Source organism: Acomys minous (assembly GCF_964271855.1).
Source record: "Acomys minous genome assembly, chromosome: 2".
Taxonomy (NCBI): domain Eukaryota; kingdom Metazoa; phylum Chordata; class Mammalia; order Rodentia; family Muridae; genus Acomys; species Acomys minous.
In genome coordinates, this window is record NC_140484.1 from 78,214,843 (window position 1) to 78,239,378 (window position 24,536).

Here is a 24,536-nt window from a genome sequence, read left to right on the forward strand (position 1 = left end):
ACCTGAGCATCGGACTCAACCAGGGGTCAGATCATTAACATTATAAAAGCAAGGAGTATACTTTCTGAGCACCAGGCCCTGCAAGGTGCATAACGGCTGCACAAAAGAGCAGGTGTTTGCTGAGTCACTGACTGATGATGTTATAGGACAGGGCCCTGGCAGTTGTAAGCCTGTGTCCCCTGTCCTTATCCTGTTTGTTTTGGGACAGGAATGCAGTCAGGTCCTTCATAAGTGGTGGGGAAGGGCATCCCAAACTAGACCTGTTATAGAGGGTACCTAATTCCCCCAGCCCACCCTTCAACCAGGAGAAAGGAGGCAGCTTTAGAGGGAAGCCTCCTCTCCCAAGGTCCAGATGACTCTTCTGGGGAAGGATACATGGATGCTTGTAGTGGCAAAGGCTGGGTGTGCCCTTGGGTAAAATGCTTAAAACGTTACCGCGCCTCAGTATCCACAGCTGTGAAATGGGTCCAAATCATTTTCCTTATACAGTGCCTTCGCACTGTATACCGAAGCCTTCATACATCATTTCAATGTAGGCTGCATGAAGGATTTGCTGACTGGTGTCTCCCATGCTTGGAACAGTGCCTGGCTAAGAGCTGGGGGAATAAACAGGGGCCTCTTCCTTAGGGGGACATATGGCTAAGCCAGGACCAAATCTGGATACAGCAGTGCTAAATTCTCTGGGCAATCCCAGCAAGTGCAAGCTATGGTCCCCTTACCAAGAAGTGGAAACTGAGGCTAAGGAAAAATCAGGGAATTGTGATAGAATAATAATAATAAAAGGTATTCTGTGGTGATGCAATATCAGAATTCCAATGGCCTAAGCAGGAGGACTGCTTGGGCTTGAGGCCAGCTTGGGTTATATAGTGAGTCCCAGGGCAGCCTGGGATACAGTCTTAAAAACCAAGTAACATGGTCATCCAGATAGCTCATCTCTGCAAATCTGGCTACATGAGTTGGACGCATGAGGAGAATAGAAAGGGTTGACTTCAGAAAGTTATCCTCTGACCTCCACACATGTGCTGTGGCATGTGTGCTGCTACCTATCACACACCACACACACACACACACACACACACACACACACACACACACACACAGTAATAGTAATAGTAGTAATAAATAATAAAATAAATAGTACTTAAAACTAACAAAAATGAAATAAAGGACTCAGTCCATCCACTGAGACACGGAAGCTGGGGTTGATGGTAAGGGCATGGTAAGGGCAGGGTCCCATGGGGGAAGCTCCGGCCTCCTGGTGGCTGACTGAGCATGCTCCATGCAGCTGATGGATGTGGGTGCAGCTCACCCAGCCCTCCATCCCACCCTGCACTCACCTGGCTCAGGCTCCCGCAGTGCTGCGTGCTTCTGCAGCCTCTTGGGTCTCAGCGCCAAGAAAGGCACCACCTGTGCGACAGCAGCTGGGCTGGCCCTGGACCGCCCCACCTGCTGCCTCCTCCCCGGTTGTCCAGCCCTGTCAGCCCTACTCACCGGAGGGTAAGCAAGGCAGTGACTGGGTTGTGTTTCTGGAGAAAAGAGACAGAGGAGTTGGGAGGCTGCCCAGTCTGATCCGTTCTACTCACCAGCCATGGTTATTTCATACCATCCTTTGGTTCTGTCTGTCTGTCTGTCTCTCTGCCTCTGTCTCTCTCTCCCTCTCTGATTACATATATATCCCTTCATTCACCCATCTAGTTTTCTGTCAGTTTGTCTCTATATCTGTCTTTCAACTTTCACCTATACATCAATCCATCTTTTCTTCATCTTTTCCACCTCTTACCTTTCACTTATCCATCTGACCTTCCATCAGCCTATCTTGCCATCTGTCCAAACAAATTTAAATCATCCATTTAACTTTATATACCTGTTTTTCTTACCACCCACCCACCCACCTATTATTCTTAGACATTTTTACCCCCCCTTTTCTTCCCTGTGGCACTGCAGTTTGAAGCTAGGTCCTCACACATGCTGGACAAGTGCTCTGCCACCCACCTATATCCTCAGGCCACCTCTTTTCCCCCCTGTATTTTAATATTTTATTCAAAAATTGTTTTACATTTCTGTAACACATTCCTCAATCCATTATTTTAACATTATAAATTCAACTTGAAGTAGCTGAAAAAAAAAACAAACAAAACAGGTAATGGGACTGACTGTAACTGAGCAATGTATCTGAGAACAGGGGAACCACAGCCCACCATCACCAAGCCAAACAAATCTAACTTATCAAGTGTTTTACATTTCATTCTCCTTTCAGTAATAATTTTGGAAAATTACACTTTCAACGAACCAGTCCTTATAAATAGATACCCTTTCCAAAAATAAAACCCAGTATGAAAGCATGTGGTGCTTGTCAGCTCATGATGAGCTCTGACTAGCTGGGTAGGTGAACCCCAAACTCTGACTGCTAGTGACCACCAACGCTCCTTCCTCTGTGTTGGCAATTGCCTCATTGCTAAATTATACACAATTCATTTTCTTTGGCAACATCACTGGCTAACACCAAGGGACAAATATAAAGGTTTGGGTTGTCAGCATCCCAGCCTTTGTAGCTGTTCTACTGTGATTCCTCAAGGTGCTAGACTAGGAAAGCCCTAACACCACGATGAAGGGCTCACCTGCTCACAGCTTATAGGCAAGTGCACAATTACTCAGAGTCACCAGTGAAAAACAACATCAGTTCCAATCCTCCCTATCTCTGGAAAAAGGTAAAAACTAACAGGAGAAAGTAACACCTGGATATCCATCAATTCTTCTGGAAAGTTGTTTCACATAAATTCAAAATGGCCTAAACTTGAAAATGTTACATGAATTCTCATTACAATATCACCAAAACTTATACTTAAAAATACTGATAGCTTATATTTTAAAATTGTTGTTCCACACTCTATACCTACTTTAAAGGCTTGCCATGATACAGTCAAGAAGCTCACAGCAGGAGGCTCACTGCAGACCTCACAGCAGGAGGCTCACTGCAGACCTCTCACAGCAGGAGGCTCACTGCAGACCTCTCACAGCAGGAGGCTCACTGCAGACCTCTCACAGCAGGAGGCTCACTGCAGACCTCTCACAGCAGGAGGCTCACTGCAGATGCCTCACAGCAGGAGGCTCACTGCAGACCTCACAGCAGGAGGCTCACTGCAGACCTCTCACAGCAGGAGGCTCACTGCAGACCTCTCACAGCAGGAGGCTCACTGCAGACCTCTCACAGCAGGAGGCTCACTGCAGATGCCTCACAGCAGGAGGCTCACTGCAGACTTCTCACAGCAGGAGGCACCTGCAGAAGTTTCACTGCATTTTCTCTCCCTGTAGAGAAATCACCCACTAAGAGACTTCCTTCCACTGAAAATTTGTCACTTCAAGTTCAAAGCAAATTAAAGTAGGTAGGTCAGAGAGCACAACCAGAAGCACACTCACACAACAGTAAAGCAATCACGGGGACTAAGCACATATACAAACACTGTAATCAGATGCTCGTGAGTGTAGGAACCGTTCCTGTGACAGCTGTAAACAACTTCAAGCCGGTACCACTGGAAACGTCTACAAAAGCCACAATAAAGCTGAATGCACACTCAGAACAGGCTAATTGTCTCCTAGGAGCTCCTTACAGAGCAGAGTGGGGTGCATAGGGAATGCTCTCTGTCTTATCTGAAAACACGTCTGCCAGCATGTGTTTGGGAGTCTCTGAGCCCGGACTTTAAGGGCACAGCAAGCGCTCTCTACTCTGGCCAGGCTCCATTTCAAGGTGTGCCGCTTCTTAGAAACCTCATAGGGCCCAGTGTTGCCAATGAAAGAGAACCCATAGTAAACTGGCTCACTTGACAGGGAGTGTCAATGTCCCCATTCCCCATGCTGTTAATATATATCTGTATCAATTCTCCAAAAAGGCCAGCCACTCCCAGAGGTAATCAGCAGGTGTGATTTTCAGCCTCTACACAGCAAGCTGCTGGTCTTGTCAAAGGAGGAGTCTTTCTTTCTTTCCCACTGTCTTCTGTTGTAAATGCCAACTGCTTCTTAATCTCTTCCATACTCATTAAGGACCGACGTGTCTTGATGACCTGTTGAAGAGAGAGCCTCCGCGTACTCCTGCAGTCCTGTCCTGACAGCCTGATAGATCTGGTGCATACCTTCCCCCGAGAGTTCTTGGGCTACCTGTGGTATTTTCTGTCTGACATCATCCAGTTTAATTTCTGATTCCGTCAGTATCTCCTCCATATCAGGAGCATTTGTAATCCTATGGATAAGAAAAATCATCCTCTTACTTTCAACAGTAATATCCCAGCTGAGCTTCACAAATCTCTCATATTTGTTGTGCCTCGCGTCCAGTTCCTGATGAAATGACTTGAAGGCCAACATCACCAGCGAAGATGAACTGGCATCCTTCCCTTCCCTCCTCTGGTTATAGGGGCACTTGTCATGCTTCCTCTTCCTCAACCCTCCTGGTCCTTCTTTGCCACTCATGGCTGCAGGTGCCTTGCATGGGCAGAGAAGGCAGCTGCCAGGCCAGCTCAGTTAACAGGCAGTCACCAGACGCCAAGGAGCACAGGAAGAGCCCATGGGTTAGCAGTGCAGAGGGTCCTGGCCTCCAGAGGTCGTGAGCCCTTACCCCACCTCTTTTACTTACTTCCTCTGTAGCCCAAGTGGGTATTGAATTTGTGATCCTCCTGCCTCAGCCTCCCAATGAGCAGGAATTAAGCCAGCACCTCCAGGTTTGGCTTCCCCTATTCTATCTGTTGTTGATTTGTTTTTCCAGACAGAGTTTCTCTGTGTAGCCTTGGCTGCCTTGGACTCGTTTTGTAGATCAGCCTGGTCTTGAACTCACAGAGGTCCGCATGCCTCTGCCTCCCCGAGTGTTGGGATTATAGGTGTGCGCCACCATGCCCGGCTTCCCCATTCTATTTTAATGGATGCTTCTTTACTGTTGGCCTTTCTTCTGTGCTGGGGACCAGAATGGCTTTCCTATCCCTGGAAAACCCATATATGAGAGACAGCAGCAGAAGGGCTGACATGTGTCCAGCCTCCTACACAGCTGCTACAATGAAGCAAGTGAGCTCAGCATAGGGAGCGAGCTGCTCACTTTGGTTAGAGAAGGGACAGGAAAAGCTGTGTAAACAAACTCTGAGAACATTTGCTAAAGAAGGCAAATCCCAAACTTTAGCCTGCTCCTGCCGTGCGCCAGGTGGTAGAGAGCCCTGTTCAACCTCATTTTAGAGGTTGAGAAACAGTTTCAGAAAGGAGGCTCAGGGGTGGTAAGCATAGTCCTTTGGGACCCTTCAATCTTGGTTTTGTTACATTGATTTATGTGTATGTGAGCTTGTGTGTGTGTGCCATAGTGCACATGGGGAAGTCAGAAGACAACTTGCAGGCGGTGGCTTTTTTTCTTCCGTCATATGGTATTGATGGTACTGAATTTAGATCATCAGCCTTGGTGACAAACATCTTTGCCTGATGAATTATTTTGTCGGCCCGTTGCCATTTTCTTGCCGTGTCTCTTTGGGCTGCTGCAGGCTTAGTTTCCTCACTCACACACTGGAAATGGTGTGGTTTACCCTGAGGACACTGTGAGCTTCTGAGTGTCGTGACAGGAGTATATGCAAACCCTAGACCCTGGAGCTGCTCAGCTGGTGCTCAACAGCACCAGCCTTTACCATTATGTGAGAAGGCGGGGTTCAAACCCATTCCCTCATCATCACGTCACAAGCCTGGCGTCCTCCTGAACCCTCATGTGCAAGACCAGCAGGTCCACAGAACTCACATTCCCCGCCAGCTGCCCGTGTTGGCTGGTTGCCAAAGAGCATCATCACTCACAACTGTCATAGATTGTGTCCCGAACAATACATTGAAGCCCCAAGCCCTAGTACTTCCGAATGTGAGGACTTGAACATGGGATTAGTTCAGCTGGGGTTCAGTAGAATGGAGAAGGCTCTCATTCCAGTACAAGCAGTGTGAAAATAATGAGGGTGTAATCTGGGCATAGCCATGCCCACAGGAGACAATCAGGTGGAGAATGGAGTTATACATATATATATGTATATATATTATATATATCCATATATGCCAAAGGACAGGAGCTATGGAAACCAAGAAGCCTGATTCCCAGTGCCTCCAGGGAGGCCAGCTTTGCGAAAACCTAGATTCTGGATCTCCAGGCTCTGAAATTGTGAGATAATAAATTTACACTGTGGGCTGGAGAGATGACTCAGTAGTTAAGTTTTTAACTTATTGCTCTTGCAGAACACCTAGGTTTGGCTCTCAGCTCACATATGGTGGCTTTTAACCATCTATAACTCCAGCTCCAGGAGATCCAATGACCTCCTTGGCCATCAAACATGCATATGGTACGTATACATATATACATGTCCACAAAACCCTCAAATCATAAAATAAAAATAAATCTTAAAAACTTTAAAATAATTTAATGGTTATTTTTCCAAGACAGAGCTTTGCTACGTTAATTTTTCAGGCTGGTCTTGAACTCCCTATGTAGGCCAGGTTGCCTCCAGTTGATAGCAGCTCTCCTGCCTCCTGAAGCTGGGGTAACTATATAAATAAAGATATTTGTTTTTGCTTAAAGTTTTGAAAAAGGATTTTAATTTCATGTGTGAGTAATATGCACACATGCAGTGTGTGCTGGTGTCCCAGAGGCCAAGAGAGGAAGCCAGCTCCCCTGGAACTGCAGTTAAGGACGATGATGAGCTGCCGTATGTGCTGGGAACCAAACCCAGGTTCTCTGGAAAAGCAGCAGAAAGCTGTTCCCGCAGAGCTTTATCTCCAGCCCCAGCTCAAAGCTCTCATGGGGCACAACTGCGATGCTGCTGCATCTGCTCAGAGCCTCCTTGCTGGCTGAGCCCTGAGTGGCACAGGGCATCACGTGGAAGAGCCAGGGCATGTGTAGGTGTCTCTTTTGGCCTCTTCCTGTAAAGCCACCAGGATTCGATTTTGGAAGACATAGCAGCCTCAGAACCTTGTCTAACCCTGGCCATCCCCTACCCCCACCCCTCACACAAAGCCCCATCTTTGAATATTGTAGTGAAAAACCACTCAGTTGATGACAGAACTTTTCCAGCTCCCAGCAACCCGGATGCTCACTCTGCACTCCCTACAGCAGTTCTCACTGTGATTTCTGGCTCAGTAATGAATATTATGTCCTAATTTCATATAGAGTTGTGAGCACATACCCTCAGGTCTGATTACTTTTTCTCCTCCTCCTTTTTTTTTCCCAATAGAGTCTTGTGTAGCGCAGACTAGCCTTGAACTGGCTGTAGCCAAGGATGACCTTGAATTCCTTTGCCTCCATACCCCCTTTTCATGCAGGACAAGATATAGAGAACACAGGAGTTTGTGCGTACAAGGCAAGCTTCCCACCAGCTGAGACGCATCTCCAGCGTCTGTCAGGTTTGTCTGTCTACACTGGTGATGAGTTTGATGCATCTTAGTGAACAGAGTAGCCGTAGTTGCTGCTCTTTCCATTGCTTCATCGTTTGCCACTGTATAAATATGCCGTGATTTCTTTACACATTGTAGTGTGGTTGGACATTGAGTTGTGTCCAGTTTCAAGCTATTGTACACATTCTTGCTCCCATTCTCCTTGTAGTGGGATTGTTTGGCCACACAGCAGATGTGTTTCGCTCTAATAGAAATTGCCAAATTTTCAAAGTGGTGAAAATTTACATTTTCTTTCTCTGACCCCCATTTCAGCAGCACGATCACTTTAGTCATTCTAATTATCTTGATATTGACAGGCGTGCGTGTGTGTGTGTGTGTGTGTGTTGAGCCACTCTATTGCATATGTAGCTGGATTCCATTGTGACTTTAATTTGTATTTCCATGATAGATGAGGCTGTTGAGCTCGTTTCCATTGCTTGTTTATGAGGAGAAGCAGGGGTTTACATTTTTAGCCTAACCTGGCCTGGAACTCCTGGTTCTCCTGCCTCCAATTCTCAAGTGTTGAAATTACGGGTAAGTGCTACAGTGCCTGGTTCAGTGTGTGTGTGTGTGTGTGTGTGTGTGTGTGTGTGTGTGTGAGAGAGAGAGAGAGAGAGAGAGAGAGATATGCTGGGTAAGTGAGTCACACCTCTAGAGGGTAAGCATATTTGCATATGCATTTCCCATTTGTGTTTCTCTGAATTGCTGTTTATTTTTTAAAATAAGCATATGTACCCAGGCAGTGGTGGGTCATAGTTTTAATCCCAGCACTCAGGAAGCAGAGGCAGGTGGATCTCTGAGTTCAAGGTCAGCCTAGTCTACAGAGTGAGTTCCAGGACAGCCAGGGCTGTGTAATAATACCGTGTCTTGAAAAACCAAAACAACAACAACAACAACAACAAACTATATTTTTTTCTTTCTTGTTGAACTTAAATCCTCTATACAATCTGAATGAGGCTCTTAAGATTTTATTTCATTAAAAATTATACATACATACACACACACAATCTTATTTAGAAGTGCTTAAACATTTAATTTTGACTCTATTAGTAAAAGCAATTTTCAAACTTTAGGAAATGATCCCCAATGATCTAACACATGTTGCCCACATTCACTTGTGCACGGTGTAGCTGGGCTCAAGGCTGCAATCTGCCGTTCAGAGGCTGGAGCAGAGAATTTACTCTGGACTGGGTCCATAGCAGCCTCCGGTTGGCAGGAGATGGGGCTCGGCTCTTGCCTGTGTCTTTCCCCAAGTTAGGCTGCTGGTGCCGGCTTTGGCCAAGGATCCAGGTGGTAAGCAGGACAGGGAGCAGCCAGGAGAAGCAGCCTCATCTGGCTGCTATCCAGAGCTGGGGTACCATATGCAGCTGGCTGCTCAGTGCTTACCCAGTGGCTGCCATATGGCAGGTTCTGGGGATCCATGGAAGCTTAAGATGGCAGCATTTTGCAGGGAACCATGGTCAGGGAGAGTTAGGACGTTGAGCAGGGCATCGAGGCCTGAAGTGCTGAATGCCACTAGAGGCACAGTTTGCCAGAAGCACCTAGATCTGCTTGGAGGTCCTGATCCCTTGATAAGTCCCAGAGGCATCTTCACAGTGGAGCTGCTGCCATCTGAGCCATGCCTTGACAGATGAACAGGAGTCACTAGGCAGAGGGTAGCAAGAGGGACTTCCTATGTGGCAGTCTAGTGGCTAGAGTGCGTGGTCTGTGGAGGGACAGGGCAGGAGAACGATGCAGGCCCAGGAGGCCCCAAACACAGGTGAAAAGGGCTTCCTGACCTCAGCATTCAGAGTATCCTACTGCCTGCCAAACATTTTAATTCCTACAGGTAATCTGGGGGTCCCAGCTCTCTCCGTTAGTCTGCAATGTGCATTAGGGATGCTCAGTGGGTGGTCTCTGTGGGATGGCTTTCCATGTCAGTGGTACCACAATAATCTGATCCATCCTCACAGTTACACTCGTGTGTAAAGCTGCACGTGCCTGGTCCTGGGTGGGCACCGGGCAGATATGGCATGCACTCCTTCTCTTACCTGGGAGTGTGTCTCTAGCAAAGAGTGACCTTTGGTTTCATGTTATTTTTTTGTCAGAAGCTGGGATCTAGAAGGCAGAAAGCAAAGAAGAATGGTTCCTGGGAGTGGGTAATGAGGTGGTGGGGTGGGGAAAGACAAATGCTGTATGTTTTTTTCTCATATGTGGATTCTTCTTTCAGACAAGGTCTCGCTAGGTTATCCTGGAACTGTGTATACCAGGTTGGCCTCGAACTCACCTGCCTCTGTCTTCTGAGCGCTGGGGTTAAAGGTGTGTCCAACCTGGGTGGGGGGGGTTAAAAGGTAGGAGAGGCGGCCTGACCATCGTACCTGAAGACATGGGCTTGCTTGAGGAGGTTTCTAGCCTTGGTGACCTCTTGGGCCAGTATTTTTAAGTCGTCACCTTCAAACAATGGCAACATGGGATCCTGGGGAAGGGAAGACAAACGTCAAATTCAATGTACTAAACTAACCAGATGAGACCTGAAAATCTAAAGTCTCAGAAGATGGTTAGAGCAAATTAGATGTGGCCTCCAACTGGAGGCAGGAAATCCTGTAGGGCGTCAGCTGTGCATCTCCATCTACCCAGGCAGCCACTCCTCGAGTGGAATAGTTTGACGTTAGATCCTCGGGAGTCATTTTGTGGGGGTGGGGTGGGGATGGGGGTGGGGAGAGACCAAGGTAGTGTCCAATTTCAGTGAATTTGGCTCTTCCCTGGGCCCCTGAGGCAAAAGCGGTGTGTGCCTTATCTAAACAGTCAGCAGCTTATCTTCAGCCCTCTCTCCATTTCTTTTGGTAAAATAGGCTGCACAGGGATGTTTCTGAAAGCATTAATTCCTGAAACTCCAGAACCTCACTCTAAACACAGACTCCCAGTTAATCGGAGCTCTGAGGCAGACAGGAAACAGCCTGCAGTGTGTTACCACAGCAATGTGGCAGCAGCTGTTCCTACTCTGCATACAGACTCCTTCGAATAAGGGTGGCGATGGATAGCTATAATCCTAGCACTAGAGAGAGAGAAGCCGGAGGATCAGGTGTTCCAGGCCGGCCTCAATTACATAATGAATTTGAAGCTAGCCTAGGCTACATGAGACCTTTCTCAAACAACCAAGGCCTGGGGCTCTGGAGATATAGTTCAATGGAAAAATGCTTAGCCAAGCCCTGGGTTCAACTTCCAGCACTTCTGAAAAACAGCAACAAAAGTGAAACCAGGCATGGCGGCACATACCTATAATCTCTGTACTGGGGGAGTGGAGGAGGCAGGAGGCTTGAGAGTTCAAGACTAGCCTGGGCTACATAGCAAAACACCCAGAAAGTCTAATAGAAAAACAAAGTTAAATATGAGCGCCATTTTCTTCCTAACTGGGAAGGGGCTCCCTAGAACCTTGGACTCCTCAGCATTTGATACACAGTAGCTACCTGATGACTTCGTTACATGTTGCCTAACAGAAGAACTGGATGTCTGGTTTCAGAGAATGAGCTGTGAAGACAGGAGTCCCTAGGAGTTAAAGCACTGTGGTTCCGAACCATGTCTCAGGGTCTGGCTTTACCCTTTTTCTCACGCTGGGCACATACCTCAACTTCTTGTGCTATTTGCCTATGCGAGGATGAGGATGTAAGTGTGCCTATACAAGTAAAGTGATTTTTCTGCACATTGTAAACGCCAGACAGGTGGAAGCTGGTCTGACCTAAGAGTACCATTCTCAGTCTGTTTCCTCCTTTATGAGGAGGAGCTGGTGTGGAGGGAGAGCTGTGGGAAACACGCCTTTCGGATCGGCCGTGCTTGTTAAGAGAAGGCACATGGAAGCCGCTACCTGTGGATGTTTCTTCAAGCCTCTTCAGCAGACTCACATTTATGGCCTGGTGACCTACCGTTTCCTTGATGAAGCCTCTGGTGAGCAAGCCATGAATCCCTCGGAGGGCGTCATCGCTAACAGGGCAGTGGTAACGTCCTCCGCTGAGGGAAGCCAGATGCCTCAGGAACTCGACTGCTGCACTGGAGGAGGGACAGAGAGGCTCAGGGACTCACAGGGGCCAGGAGGGGCAAGCAGAGCCCCAGGCCCACAGTAGAGCTTACACCTTGTGGGCTTAAGGGAAAGAAGCCTGGCAAGCAAGCCTCAGCATATCCCACCAAGACCACTGCTAGCACCTTCAAGTACACTCTCAGCTGGGTATGCATGTCCATTAGTGCCTACTGTGTGCTAAGCTTAAAGGGACACAAATATGGTTCCTATAGAGCTTATAGTTTAACCAGAGAGGGACAATGTATTCCCAAGTAATCAATGAATTTTATTGATAAGGTTTATTTTTCACTGGGGATTGAACTCTTGGCTTCGTGCACATAAGCATGCACTCTGCCACTGAGACATGCCGTTAGCCCTGATGCAAAAGAGTTCTGGGAAGGGGCTGCGTCTTGTCTGCATGTTATTCTAAGTGGCCATTCTGTAATATTAATTGTTCTGTCAAGATCAAGCCGGAAGCCGGGCGTGGTAGTGCGCGTCTTTAATCCCAGCACTCGGGAGGCAGAGGCAGGTGGATCACTGTGAGTTTGAGGCCAGCCTGGCCTACAAAGTGAGTCTAGGACAGCCAAGGCTACACAGAGAAATCCTGTCTCAAAAAATAAACAAACAAACAAACAGATCAAGCCAGCTACATTGCCAGCATGGAGGGGGAGGGGCCCAGAAGTTCTCCTGGCTAAGGAGGTACTGACAGTCACAGGCTGGGTGGGAGGGAGAGTTGCTCTTCTTTGGCTGTGTGGCTTTTGGTATGTTGCCCACGCCCCGCCCCAGGAGATGGCCCCATATCCATGTACATACAGGCAGCACAAACTGGACTCAATTATATAATAATAAAAAAGAAAGATGGGGCTGGAGAGATGGCTCTGTGGTTAAGAACTCTTGTTGCTCTTGCAGAGGACCTGGCTTGCAACCATCTGAACCCCTCTTCTGATTTCTGAAAGCATCAGGCATCCATGTGGTACGCATACCTACATGTAGGCAAAATATTCATACTTATAAAATAAGTAAATAAAAATAATTAAAAAAAAAACAAGAAACTGAGAGGGCGATATTGGGGGCTAAGAGAAGTTGGACATGGGAGTCGGGGTTAGGTATAGTCATCCATGTATATGTGGATGAAATTTTCAAAGAATAAATAAAATTCAGTATAATAGTATTCAATATTTTCTTCTCTAGCTCCTCCAAATATTTATAAGTGCTTTTCCAAGAAAAGAGGCCAGAAGGGAGAAGATAGCAGGACTCATGAACTGGGGTGCATTAACTCAAGGGTACAGAATGAGATTAAAAGTGGCTTGTGGCTTGGTGAGTCTAAGATGGGGAGAGGGATTTTGCTTTCTGGTGTTGAGGCTATGAATAAAAGCAACATATCTTCTCATTCCCGTGTCTAAGGGAGGCCCCGGGACAGTGGAGGGCCACACTCTGCGAAAAGCGAGCTCAGCTCGCTTACTCCTGCTGCTGCTCACCTGTCTGTGCTGGTCAGGGAGATAGTATGCACCTTCACATCTCTCTTCTTCTGGAAACTTTGGACAGTGTTGAGAATATGGCTGCAGCTTGTGTCTGGCTTCCCGTCGGTCAGGAGATACAGACCTTGCACAGCTGGAAAGCTGAAGGCTTTCTGAGAAGGCATAGGGAGGTCGTCAGACACGGGGAGGGAGATTCACTAGGAAGGGCAGGAACTGTGGCCCCACAGAGGACACTCTGTCACCAAGGAAAAGGTGTCCGAAAGGGCTCTCCAACATCGCCCTCTAGGATAGAGACTCTGGGCTGCCAAGATGGCTCGATGTGTAAATTGCTTTCTGTGTAAGCCTGGTGACCTGAATGTGATTCTTGGAACCCATGTAAAGTTGGAAGGAGAGAACTGACCCCACAAAGTTGTCTGTCTTCCACACATGTGCCATGCGCCAACACACACACACACACACACACACACACACACACACACACACACACACACACACGACGAAAAGAAATTTTTAAAAAGACCGAGATTCCTCTTCCAGCCTAGGATAGACCAAGGGAGCTGCTGAGGGCCAGCAGGTAGAGCATGGCCCACTTCCTGTCTAGTTAGTCCCAGCCAGGCCACTCAGTTTCCCTAACCCTCTGTGTCCTTGTCTGAAAGTGAGAGCTCTGTGTCCCTGGGCTGCTAGGAAGATGAAATGGAGTGACATGCTGTGGGTCCCAAAGCATCGCGGGCTATCGGCTTGGAGCGGCACTACATGACAGAGGTCAGCAACAGCACTTGCCGTTAAAGCTTCTAAGACTGAAGTGCTGCCCTGGGCTTGCAGATGGGCCACCCATTGCATAGCCTCATGACATGACGCGTCTGTGCTCTCCACCAGAGTGTTCTGCCAGGGCTTCAGGTCCTTTGCGAAGCTGAGCAGGTTAAAACTGGGGAGGAAGAAAGAAGGGGCAGAGAGAGGAGAAAGGACTGGTTAGAACCGGCCAGTTTGTGCCGGGGAGGGAAGGTATCCCTGAAAATGCTAGATGCAGATGTGGGGAGACTAAATGCTGCACTGGAGTAAAATACAGTGTTCTTTCCTTCTCAACAAACTACTCAAAAGAATATTTCTGGCTTCTGGAACTGTGAAGAAGAAGTGTGCTCAGTCTGGGAAACTAGGGACTTGCCCTTTGATCTTCCTGTCCCTACCTGTCACAGTGCTTCCTCAGCTGCTCCCAAATCAGCAAAACAAGCTCTGTCTTCATCTGCAGCAAGTGGGGGCCCATGGACCCCGACATATCCAGCAGGATGCACACGTTGCTTTCCAAGATGGTGCCAAACAGCCTGCGGCTCCCTACTCCAAGATAGGTGGCAAAGGCAGGGATGGGGTGGGACGTTAGTTTTCCTCGTGGAAGCTACAAACACAAACTCTTCCAACACCTCCTGCCTCCCTGATAATTGCTCACAAGTTCTCCACCGGGAGATGGCCTTGTGGTGGTGTTGGGGGCAGTGGCTGTCCAAAGGCAGAGCTAGCCAGTCATATGAGGCTTGGGAGATCAAGATTTCAGCTCTAGGGCACGGAGAGAAAGGCAGGGAGGGACTAGAGATACCCATAGAATTGGGTGAGAGATTTTGAAAAAAAGTTGTTCAAGGCCCGGGGACTCAGCTCAAGGGGAATTCCAGAGGGCTAGCAATTTGCCCAGAATCCCACATCTTAGAGCCTAGGTTCTGTCTTAGTCTCTTAATCCGCACTTAATCAGGCATCCTCTAACTTTGGTCTTCTGATTACACAAGGCTGAACAGAGATGACAGTGGGGAGCTCAGCAAGTGTTCGATGTGACCTCTGTCACGAACTCTGGTGCTCACTGGGACAGCGGAAGAAAACGGACAAGCGGCTGGAATGTCAACTAGTCACTCCCCACAATAAGTGGACCAAGTTTGCTGGGCCTTGTTGTCCAGGGTCTCCCAGGATGCATCTGGGTGTCCCAAAGCAAAGCTGCCATAAGGAGAATAATAGGAAAGCCAGGCTGAAACTGGCAGGGTGTTCTATGAGACTAGCCAGCCGGCTAGTCAGCCCTCCAAGGATCTCAACCACAAACACCCCATTCAGAACCCAATGGTGGGAACGTAGCATGGGCCGTGCTCACCTCCTAAACCTCTCATGCTCTGCCTACTTCATCTTTACACACTCCCCTCTAGTTGGCCAGCTCTCTTTATCTCCCAAAAGGGTAAGACTCAGCAACCCCTGTCTGACTCTATCCCCCAGGAATTTACCACCCACAAAGCAGCCAGAGGGACCAACTGCAAAAGCCAACTTATCTTATGGGAAAAAAAATCTGTTAATGGCTTCCCATTGCTTTTGGTAACAAGCGCCCCTGCTGCGTGTCTGTCTGTCTCTCTGGAATGCTCTGTGCTTGGCTCCTACTTACCACACTGTCACCTTCTTTTTAAGTCTTTGAACTCAGAGTCATCCCTTCCACCCAAAGCCTCTGCTCCTGCCTGTCTTTCTTCCCTGTCTGGTTCCCATCCATACAGGGAGGCTTTCTCTGAGGTGACACAGAGATGACACTTTCCCACCCAAGCCACCTGCCCCTCACAGCACCACACCCCTCCTTTCCCTGCATGTGCCACTGTTGCCATAGCAGACTTGTGACTCTCCAGCTAACACCTCTCTCCTGGACTACATGATCCATGAGCTCAGCGACCCTCTTGGGACTTGCCATCTTGCCTCTTCTACACACCTGTCGGGAGTTCAACATTTCTTCCCTGAATGAGTGAGTGGGTGAACAGAAGAATGAAGTATCTCCCAGGCGAGTTGTGTGTGTGTGAGCCCTCAGGACTGAACGGGTGGCTTTGTACATGCTAGGCAAGCACACTACCACTAAGCTATTATCCCTGGTTCTCAGGTGACTTGAAGTACAGGTGCTTGGGGTGGGGGTGGGGTGGACCTGTGTGTGAGTGAGACCTGAGATCCTTGCTACAAATGATGGCGCTCAGTTATCAGTTCTTCCAAGTGGCTGGTGTGAGCTGAGAACAGGAAAGATACACTCCCTCTACTTGCCCTTTGTCCTTTCCTAGCCTATGACCTGTCAATCACCTTTGGAGCTTAGGAGAGAGGCTTTGGAAAGCAGCAGTCATGGCTACACCGTGGCTATATACTACAGACCTAATGAACTTACACAGGACCCTACATGGCAGCACAGCCTGCCTGGAGGGCCCAGAAGGCTCTCTCTTCCTGGTGCATGAAATTCTCCAGACCCCAATGCTAAATTGTTTCCTACCTGTTTTATTTCCTGTCTACTTCAAGATATCATCCTGGCCTCTTGGTCTTGATCTCTTGGTCTCAACTAAAGGCTTGTCCTAGACTCTTGGCCTTCTGGCCTCTACAGGTAAGGACCACTACACCTGTAGTTGTAGCCACACCTCCTCTGGAATATGAGCCTGGGCCTTCTCAGCCTACCCTATCCATGCACCTCTTTTGGAGGAACCTTGGCACCCCAGGAAAAAAAAGTAGAGAAGATATCTTGTGGGTTGGAACCCCTTCCATTTCTACCTTTACAAATGGGCTCAAGTTGGCCCCATTAACTTTGATTCTCTCCTAACCCCTATTTCCTACACCCTAACAGCCATGGTCAGAGCTGAGACCTCCTCAAGCCATGGCCCAGGGAGGCAAAGGAGGGAGAGAGCTTTGTAGGTAGCCTGGACAGGCAGAAGCTCTCTCTGGTTCCCGTGTCACACTTCTGTCACCCTGACCTCTGGACCCAGAGCTCATTCAGTACAAGGAGAACTGGTTGGCTAAACCCATTGGCAAGACAGTTCTTGAGGTGCTGGCCTTGAAAGATCGACCTCGAGTCTCTGATTGACCTACCATTCCCTCTCAGAACCCTCCTGGGTATTTCTGTGCTGTAGTCACACTCACCAGACAGCAGCCACTGCAGCCTCTGCACACAGCACCTCATCACCTTCTCCATGCATATGATGTATGCCTCCATCTCCCACAGCGTCCACTGGATGTGTCTCACTACTCCCTGGGGAAGGCAAACAGGGTCTAAATCTCTGATCAGTGTTGGTTCATAGTCTCAGAGCCCCTAAGATAGTTTATACCATTGTAATTACGGACCCTCAACACATATTTTCTGTATACATTTGTTTGTTTGCATGTTTAACTTTGAAACAGACTCTTGCTTTGTGGTTCGTGTTGGCCTTGAACTCACTGTCTTCTTCCTTGTGCCTCCTGAGTCCCGGGAATACAGGTAGAGGCTACCATGTTTGGGCCAGTTTTGTTAATTGAAAAGTTATTTTTCTTTTAATTTACTACTAGGTTCAATAGTTCTTTGAAGGAGAGGGAAGTAGGATAAGGGTGCCCTGACAAATGGAGTCACTGGGATAGTAAAAACCACATCATCCCCAAGTTTTAAAATAGAAAATCCTTAATGAAGGGCTAGAAGGCACATTTCAAATGGAAAGACGCCCGCAAACAGAGAGGGGTCAGCAAGCGAAAATGACCCCAAGTTCTTTCAGTGGATAATTTTTTGGCTATTTTTAGTTTCCCTTGATGTTGATAACATGGTATCAAAGGGCAAAGAGGGAAATAAGCCAAATTTTATCTCATACTGAATACACTTACTGCACCCTCATTCCGAGAAAAACACCTCCTGAACAGAAAACAAAGAAGGAGCCTGCTCCCTCCTGCCACCCTAACAGAACCCCGGGCAGTGTCAGGGTTCTCTGGTGGCTTTAGTGAGGATGACTTCTACCCAGGCTCTTATGTTTGTGTACTGGGCCCCCAGTTGGGAGAAATGTTTGGTCAGGGTTAGGAGGTGTGACCTTGTTGGCGAAGGTTTGTCAGTAGGGTGGGATTTAAGGTTTCAAAAGCCCACGCCCTTCCCAGTGTGCTCTCTCTGCCTCGTGCCTGTGGATCAAGATGTGAGCTCTCAGCTACTACCCTAGTGCCTGCCTGCCTGCCTGCTGCCATGCTTCCCACCACAGTGGTCATGGGTGCTAACCCTCTGAAACTGTGACCCCTAAATAGACTCTTTTCTCTACCATTGCCTTGCTCATGGTTTTTTATCACAGTGACAGAAAAATAGGTACGACAGGTACCAAGTGCTTAGAGTGGCTACTTCAGCCACTGCCTGACTGTCAACACCATTTCCAGGTCTTACTGTCTACTCCACACTGTGAACTTGGACCTTGGGGATTGGATTTTTTTTCTATAAGAATTCTATATTTTCTATCAACTGAAGGAAGTCCTATTTTAGCGAGTGAGGCCATACAAGCAGGAAGAGATGCCAGTGTCCCCTGACTTTCTCTCTGCCGCTAGCAGCTGACAAAAGGTAAGAAACTGGGGGAACGAGGAAACCCACACTGTGACTTACGTTGATCTCTACACTGGGGAAGAGACTGCAGTGTTTGGCTGATGCCAATCCCCGGCCTGACCGTTGATGTCTACAGTTGGGACCCAGGCATTTGGAGAGTTCTAGTTTCAGTCTCTTCAGCCCACAGGTGGCTATCCACTGTCAAATAAAAAAGTGACCCAGGTGACTATCAGGCCAAAATGAGTGACTTATCTTCCTCTCTCTCCTCTCTCCTCTGTCTCTGTCTCTGTCTCTGTGCCTCTCTCTCTCTGTCTCTCTATCTCTCTCTCTCTGTCTCTGTCTGTCTGTCTGTCTGTCTCGTGTGTGTGTGTGTGTGTGTGTTTAGTTTTTTTAGACAATCAGGGTCTCTCTACGTAGCCCTGGTTATCATGGAACTTGCTATGTAAACCAGGCTGGCCTTGAACCCATACAGATCCACCTGCCATTGCCTTCCCTCTGCTGGGATTAAAAATGTGCACCATGAGGCCTGCTTTGTTTCACTTTACACAGTGAGACTACGTGTAGTTATGTGACTTCCCAAGGCCACCCAGTTAGGAGGTAGCAGGCTCAGTTTCTGAACTTACTAATTTTGCATGTGCCACAGTAGGGCAGGCATTCTCAATATGGTTGCCCTCCCTTCCAAGCATGCCCGTCCTCCTGGTTGGCAGAAGAGGTCACTAAGGGGCATGTGCTGATATGCACAACTTAATACCTCTCGACTTGAGCAAACAGTGTTCTTCCTGGGTAGATCGATAAAGGAGTTAGTCCTTCTAACAGACTTTCCCTGAGGGTACCTCTTGTACACAGAACCTAGGAGAAGCACACCAGTGTTACCATGGTTATGTATCTTCCTCCCTCCTTTTCTCATTCCCTGCAAGTCAAATTCATTGCAACTTATTTAGATATAATTTGCTGAAAAATGTAGGAAGTAAATGAGGAGGGTTAGGGGTGGGTTGCTGAGGGCCCCCTTTCTCCATTTTGCAAGGAATCCAGCCAGGATGGGTCCTGTGGTGGCTAATCTTCATTGTCAAGTTGGCTGGATTTAGAACCACCTAGAAGATATGCCTCTGCATGTATCTTTGAGGGAATTCCCAGAGGGATTTAATTAAGGAAGGAACCCCTGCTCTGAATGCCGGCAGCCCCATTGCTCTGGATGAGAGTCTGGACAGGATAAAAGGGAAAAGGGAGAAATGCCAGGGTCCTTTTTTCTCTGTTTCCTGATTGTGGACACAGATGCTGCAGCTGAGAGTTTCTCCCTCCACAACTTCCTCACCAGGATGCACTGTGGCTCATCAAATTGTGAGCCCAAATAAAGTCTTCCTTTAATTGCTTTTGTTTATATTTTGTTGCACAAAGAAGAAAAGTGCTAATATAGGTACCATTTCACAGAGATCCAGTGGCAGGCCTAGGGAAATCTTTATACCTCTTTTTTTTTTAAAGATTTATTTATTATTATATATACAGTGTTCTGTCTACATGTACCAGAAGAGGGCATCAGATTACATTACAGATGGTTGTGAGCCACCATGTGGTAGCTGGGAATTGAACTCAGGACCTAGGGAAGAACAGTCAGTGCTCTTAACCACTGAGCCATCTCTCCAGCCCCTTTATTCCTCTCTTAATAGTCCTGAGGGCTTGGGAAACTGCCTCTCCCAGAAGGCACCAGCGTACCTAAGACGGCCGAGAAAGCCGCCTGCAACACTGGATTTTCTCATTTTGTGCCAGTGGCAAGAATCCATCTTTCTGGCTAGAAGAAGCGAATGCTTTAAGGATAGGTTGGGTCCAGAGGCTAAGGCCTGATGTAGTTGGTAGGGCTGTTGGGTTGCCCAGGGCCTGAGCTCTTCAGACACAAGTTGGCTTTAGCTTACCCACACTATTCCCAGACTCCGTGTAGAACAGAAAGAATGCTGGCTCTTCTGCCCTGGGCTTGGCCTTCCTCCTCCATTCCACCATCCCTTGTTTTCCAGGTCGGGATGCATCTGGGAGACATTTGAGTTGCTGGTTGGATGATGCTTTAGGTGCCACTGATAAAGTTCTGTGGCTTGGCTGCCCTAATTTAGCTAAGATCCACCCTGGACATGGGACTCTCAGGCTCCTAGCTCCCATCTCAGGATTCTTGCCCTTGTCAGGACTAGAAAAAGCTGGAGCCAGCGTCACCAGGTCCTGATGTGTCCTGGACAAAGTGTTAAGGGCTTAGTGTGCCTTGTGCCGTTTCCTCATGGTCCCTGGGGTTACAGATAGGCTAAGGAGAGACAGAGTGAAGACTAATGGCCTTGTGACCCTGAACCACCCTGCTATAAATCTTTTTCTTCAAAATGAAGATATATAATCTCAGGTTTAGAAAGTGAGCAGTTTCATAAAAATAGCTGTAGCTTCTCTGGATGAACCCTCGGGGCCTGACCTCTGTTGGTAAAAATCAGCCAATAGGGAACTGACGGCAGAAAGCTGATGGCCACAGGCTTTGTGAGAAGCATCCTGGCTGATGGGCTGGCACCCAGGGCAGCATCACCATCGTCATGCCACTTCCATTATTAATTCTCACCTCAGTGGTGCCTGAGCTGACCCTCCACCTCCACCTGCCCACTGCGATGCGTTACCTGGGGAGATGCTTGCTTCACCATTGAGCGGATGACATTTCAGAGATTTCAGCTGGGGAGCTGTTGTTCTATCCAGGTCATCTTTGATGTTCTAGAAAAGAGGCCATCTTTCCTATCAGAGGGCCTGATGCCTGTGATAGGTAGTTCCCCAGTCACCCTGACCTCAACCTGCCAATCAAGAACATTTATAGGGAGGGATCTAAGGGAACTAGAGCTTCAGGCATGTTTGGTTTACTTTCTGCGGCAGATTTCATAGGGGACTCTGGGGTTGGGAGTGAAAAAAAAATGTAAGAATGTGTGCGTTAATGCATGCACTATGAAAGAGCATTGGAGGGACCATTGGGCATTTGCCAGAATGTTTTCACTAGTTTCCTGCTTTTCTTCCTACCCGACTAGAACTTCTAGGCCTCCAGCATGGCAAACAGTCATTTAGCTAACGTCTATGCTCTATTTTTGTGCTTTAAGTCAGGGTCTCACTACATAGCTTTGGCTGGCCTAGAGCTCACCGTATTGACCAATCTGGCCTTGAACTCATAGATACCCACATGCCTAGGCCACCTAAGTGTTGGGATCAAAGTCACATGGCACTTTGCCTGGCCTTTCTATGTCCTCTTGGGCACCTCAGTAAGGAATTATTCCTTACTGGACACAGATAGAAGGGAGTAAATAGTTTAATAAATTCAGCTGAGGCAACAGGCTGGCAAAGGAACCTTATCGAGCTGTGGTGAAAAGGGCCTGGATGGCATCATTCTAGGTTAGACCTCCTCATACCGATCAGCTCAAGAACCACGGAAGGTTCCAGAGGAAGGCCCTGACATCCTGGGGTTTTCTAGAGTGGAGATATTGAGAGAGGTGGGATGAGCCTAGGCTGTTGGGCCTCTTTGAGTGAAACCTGGGAATGCACTGGAAATGCAGCCCATGGCTCTGCTATACAAGGCGTCTGCATTCTGAAATATGCTGCAGTCATTAGTGACTCGGTCAGCCATCTGCTGAACAGCCTCAGGTTTCAGTGGCTTTTCTGTTCACAGCACTGGCCTGTGATGGTTTTCCCTCTAGAAGAGCTTTCAGTGGTCCCTCTGACCACTTAGGTGAGGAGTGAGCAGTTTATGCAGAACATGTTAGATGGTCTGGAACAAAGGCAGTCCCCAGCAGACTTGGGTTGGATCTGAGAGTCCCATCATGCCCCTGCTAAGGTCTTATTAGTGACCTTGTTTTTCCGTTACAAACCCTTCAGGTTAAGCTTCCACATGCAGAGGAGGTAAGTTAGTTGCATGGAGATCCTAGAACTAGGCTAGGGAATGAAGCTGAGACAGGCATAACCAAAAGTACAGGGCAGTAGGAGAGCCGTAGGTGTCTACTCAAAACTAAGAGGCAGGTCCTCCTCCCCGTGGCCCCCATGGGACATCCCTCCCTGAGATCCTGGCCCCGCTAGTCCTAGCCCTTGGGCCTGGTCCAGTTCTTTTGAGATCTAGAAAAAACAAGGAGACAAACTGGAAACAAATCCTCTGTGTGTTATTAAGGAAGGGAGTCAAACCATTCTGGCCACTGAAGGGGCTGTGGGCTTGGGAGGACAGAATTTCTTGGGCTGGCTTTGCTTGAGCATCCTTGGCTTGTCTTTCTGGAGGGCTGCACTTTGCTGTTCTTTTCCTGAATGGTTCTTCAGAGAGGCCACGAGGAAGGCACACTGCAATGGTGACCAGGTGGTTAGAGCACACTGGCTACTGTGAGTAGACAGACACGCATGCGCAGCAGGACGGAACCCTGTTGATGCTTTAGTCCCAGAGAGTGCAGTTTGGGGATGAACATTCTGTGGCATAATCTTATGGAGAATAAGGACCCCTTAATTATATTGGACACTGGGCAAATTAATGTGTGGGGTCACAAGCCCTCAGGCCAACAAGACAAGGTAATGATACCACTTTATACCCAGCTATTACGGCTTGAATGTGAAATGCCCCCTGCTGCCTCATGTATTAAATGCTTAGTCTTCTAACCTACTTTGAGAGGCTCTAGAAATTATAGGAAGAGGGACTTCACTGAAAGAAGTCATCAAGAGCAGATCCTTGGAAACTGGAACTTTCTCTGCCCTATCTATTTTCTGTCTGCCATGAAAGCAGTGGCTCTGTTCTAGACACATGCCCCACCATGATGCTCAGCTTCACCTATGTCCCCACATGATGCTCAGCCTCACCTATGTCCTCACATGATGCTCTTCCTCACCTATGTCCCCACATGATGCTCTTCCTCACCTATGTCCCCACATGATGCTCAGCCTCACCTATGTCCCCACATGATGCTCAGCCTCACCTGTGTCCCCACATGATGCTCTTCCTCACCTATGTCCCCACATGATGCTCTTCCTCACCTATGTCCCCACATGATGCTCTTCCTCACCTATGTCCCCACTTGATGCTCAGCCTCACCTATGTCCCCACATGATGCTCAGCCTCACCTATGTCCCCACATGATGCTCAGCCTCACCTATGTCCCCACATGATGCTCAGCCTCACCTATGTCCTCACATGATGCTCTTCCTCACCTATGTCCCCACATGATGCTCTTCCTCACCTATGTCCCCACATGATGCTCTTCCTCACCTATGTCCCCACTTGATGCTCAGCCTCACCTATGTCCTCACATGATGCTCAGCCTCACCTATGTCCCCACATGATGCTCTTCCTCACCTATGTCCCCACATGATGCTCAGCCTCACCTATGTCCTCACATGATGCTCAGCCTCACCTATGTCCCCACATGATGCTCTTCCTCACCTATGTCCCCACATGATGCTCTTCCTCACCTATGTCCCCACATGATGCTCAGCCTCACCTATGTCCCCACATGATGCTCTTCCTCACCTATGTCCCCACATGATGCTCTTCCTCACCTATGTCCCCACATGATGCTCTTCCTCACCTATGTCCTCACATGATGCTCTTCCTCACCTATGTCCCCACATGATGCTCAGCCTCACCTATGTCCCCACATGATGCTCTTCCTTACCTATGTCCCCACATGATGCTCTTCCTCACCTATGTCCCCACATGATGCTCTTCCTCACCTATGTCCTCACATGATGCTCTTCCTTACCTATGTCCCCACATGATGCTCTTCCTCACCTATGTCCCCACATGATGCTCTTCCTCACCTATGTCCCCACATGATGCTCAGCCTCACCTATGTCCCCACATGATGCTCTTCCTCACCTATGTCCCCACATGATGCTCTTCCTTACCTATGTCCTCACATGATGCTCTTCCTCACCTATGTCCCCACATGATGCTCTTCCTCACCTATGTCCCCACATGATGCTCTTCCTCACCTATGTCCCCACATGATGCTCTTCCTTACCTATGTCCCCACATGATGCTCAGCCTCACCTATGTCCCCACATGATGCTCTTCCTCACCTATGTCCCCACATGATGCTCTTCCTCACCTATGTCCCCACATGATGCTCTTCCTCACCTATGTCCCCACATGATGCTCTTCCTCACCTATGTCCCCACATGATGCTCTGCCTTATCTCAGGTAATAGTCAAGAAACTGTCTGTGGGCTGAAATCTCTGAAATGGGAGGCCAAAAATAATTCTTCCTCTCCTACTTGGTTTTTCTCATATATTTGTCACACTAATGAAAAAGCCAAGATACTACTTTACTGATGGGAAAACAAAA

General features: G+C 48.2%; 1 protein-coding gene and 1 pseudogene across 4 annotated transcripts in view; both read right to left on the bottom strand.

Annotated features, from left to right (window-relative positions):
- Positions 1 to 3,604: 3,604 nt before the first annotated feature.
- On the bottom strand, positions 3,605 to 4,461 carry LOC311609711 (translin-associated protein X-like; annotated as a pseudogene). Its single transcript has one exon. The product of its transcript is annotated as a translin-associated protein X-like (transcript).
- Positions 4,462 to 8,387: 3,926 nt separating this feature from the next.
- The window catches only part of VWA3A (von Willebrand factor A domain containing 3A), a 67,133-nt gene continuing 50,984 nt past the window's right edge, over positions 8,388 to 24,536 (bottom strand). For 2 of the 3 annotated variants that reach the window (XM_084773195.1, XM_084773196.1), the window contains exons 22-34: positions 22,397 to 22,546; positions 20,863 to 20,953; positions 20,134 to 20,244; positions 18,978 to 19,075; positions 18,287 to 18,424; positions 16,828 to 16,936; positions 14,118 to 14,262; positions 13,710 to 13,858; positions 12,934 to 13,081; positions 11,325 to 11,448; positions 9,783 to 9,880; positions 9,456 to 9,522; positions 8,388 to 9,130 (exon numbers count right to left, since the gene is read on the bottom strand). In XM_084773195.1, the coding sequence (XP_084629321.1) occupies positions 9,498 to 9,522; positions 9,783 to 9,880; positions 11,325 to 11,448; positions 12,934 to 13,081; positions 13,710 to 13,858; positions 14,118 to 14,262; positions 16,828 to 16,936; positions 18,287 to 18,424; positions 18,978 to 19,075; positions 20,134 to 20,244; positions 20,863 to 20,953; positions 22,397 to 22,546 (1,386 nt within the window). In that variant the 3' untranslated portion in view covers positions 8,388 to 9,130; positions 9,456 to 9,497. Of the gene's footprint in view, positions 9,131 to 9,455; positions 9,523 to 9,782; positions 9,881 to 11,324; positions 11,449 to 12,123; positions 12,439 to 12,933; positions 13,082 to 13,709; positions 13,859 to 14,117; positions 14,263 to 16,827; positions 16,937 to 18,286; positions 18,425 to 18,977; positions 19,076 to 20,133; positions 20,245 to 20,862; positions 20,954 to 22,396; positions 22,547 to 24,536 lie in introns of those variants that run through there. The other variant, XM_084773197.1, reaches the window with a different exon arrangement.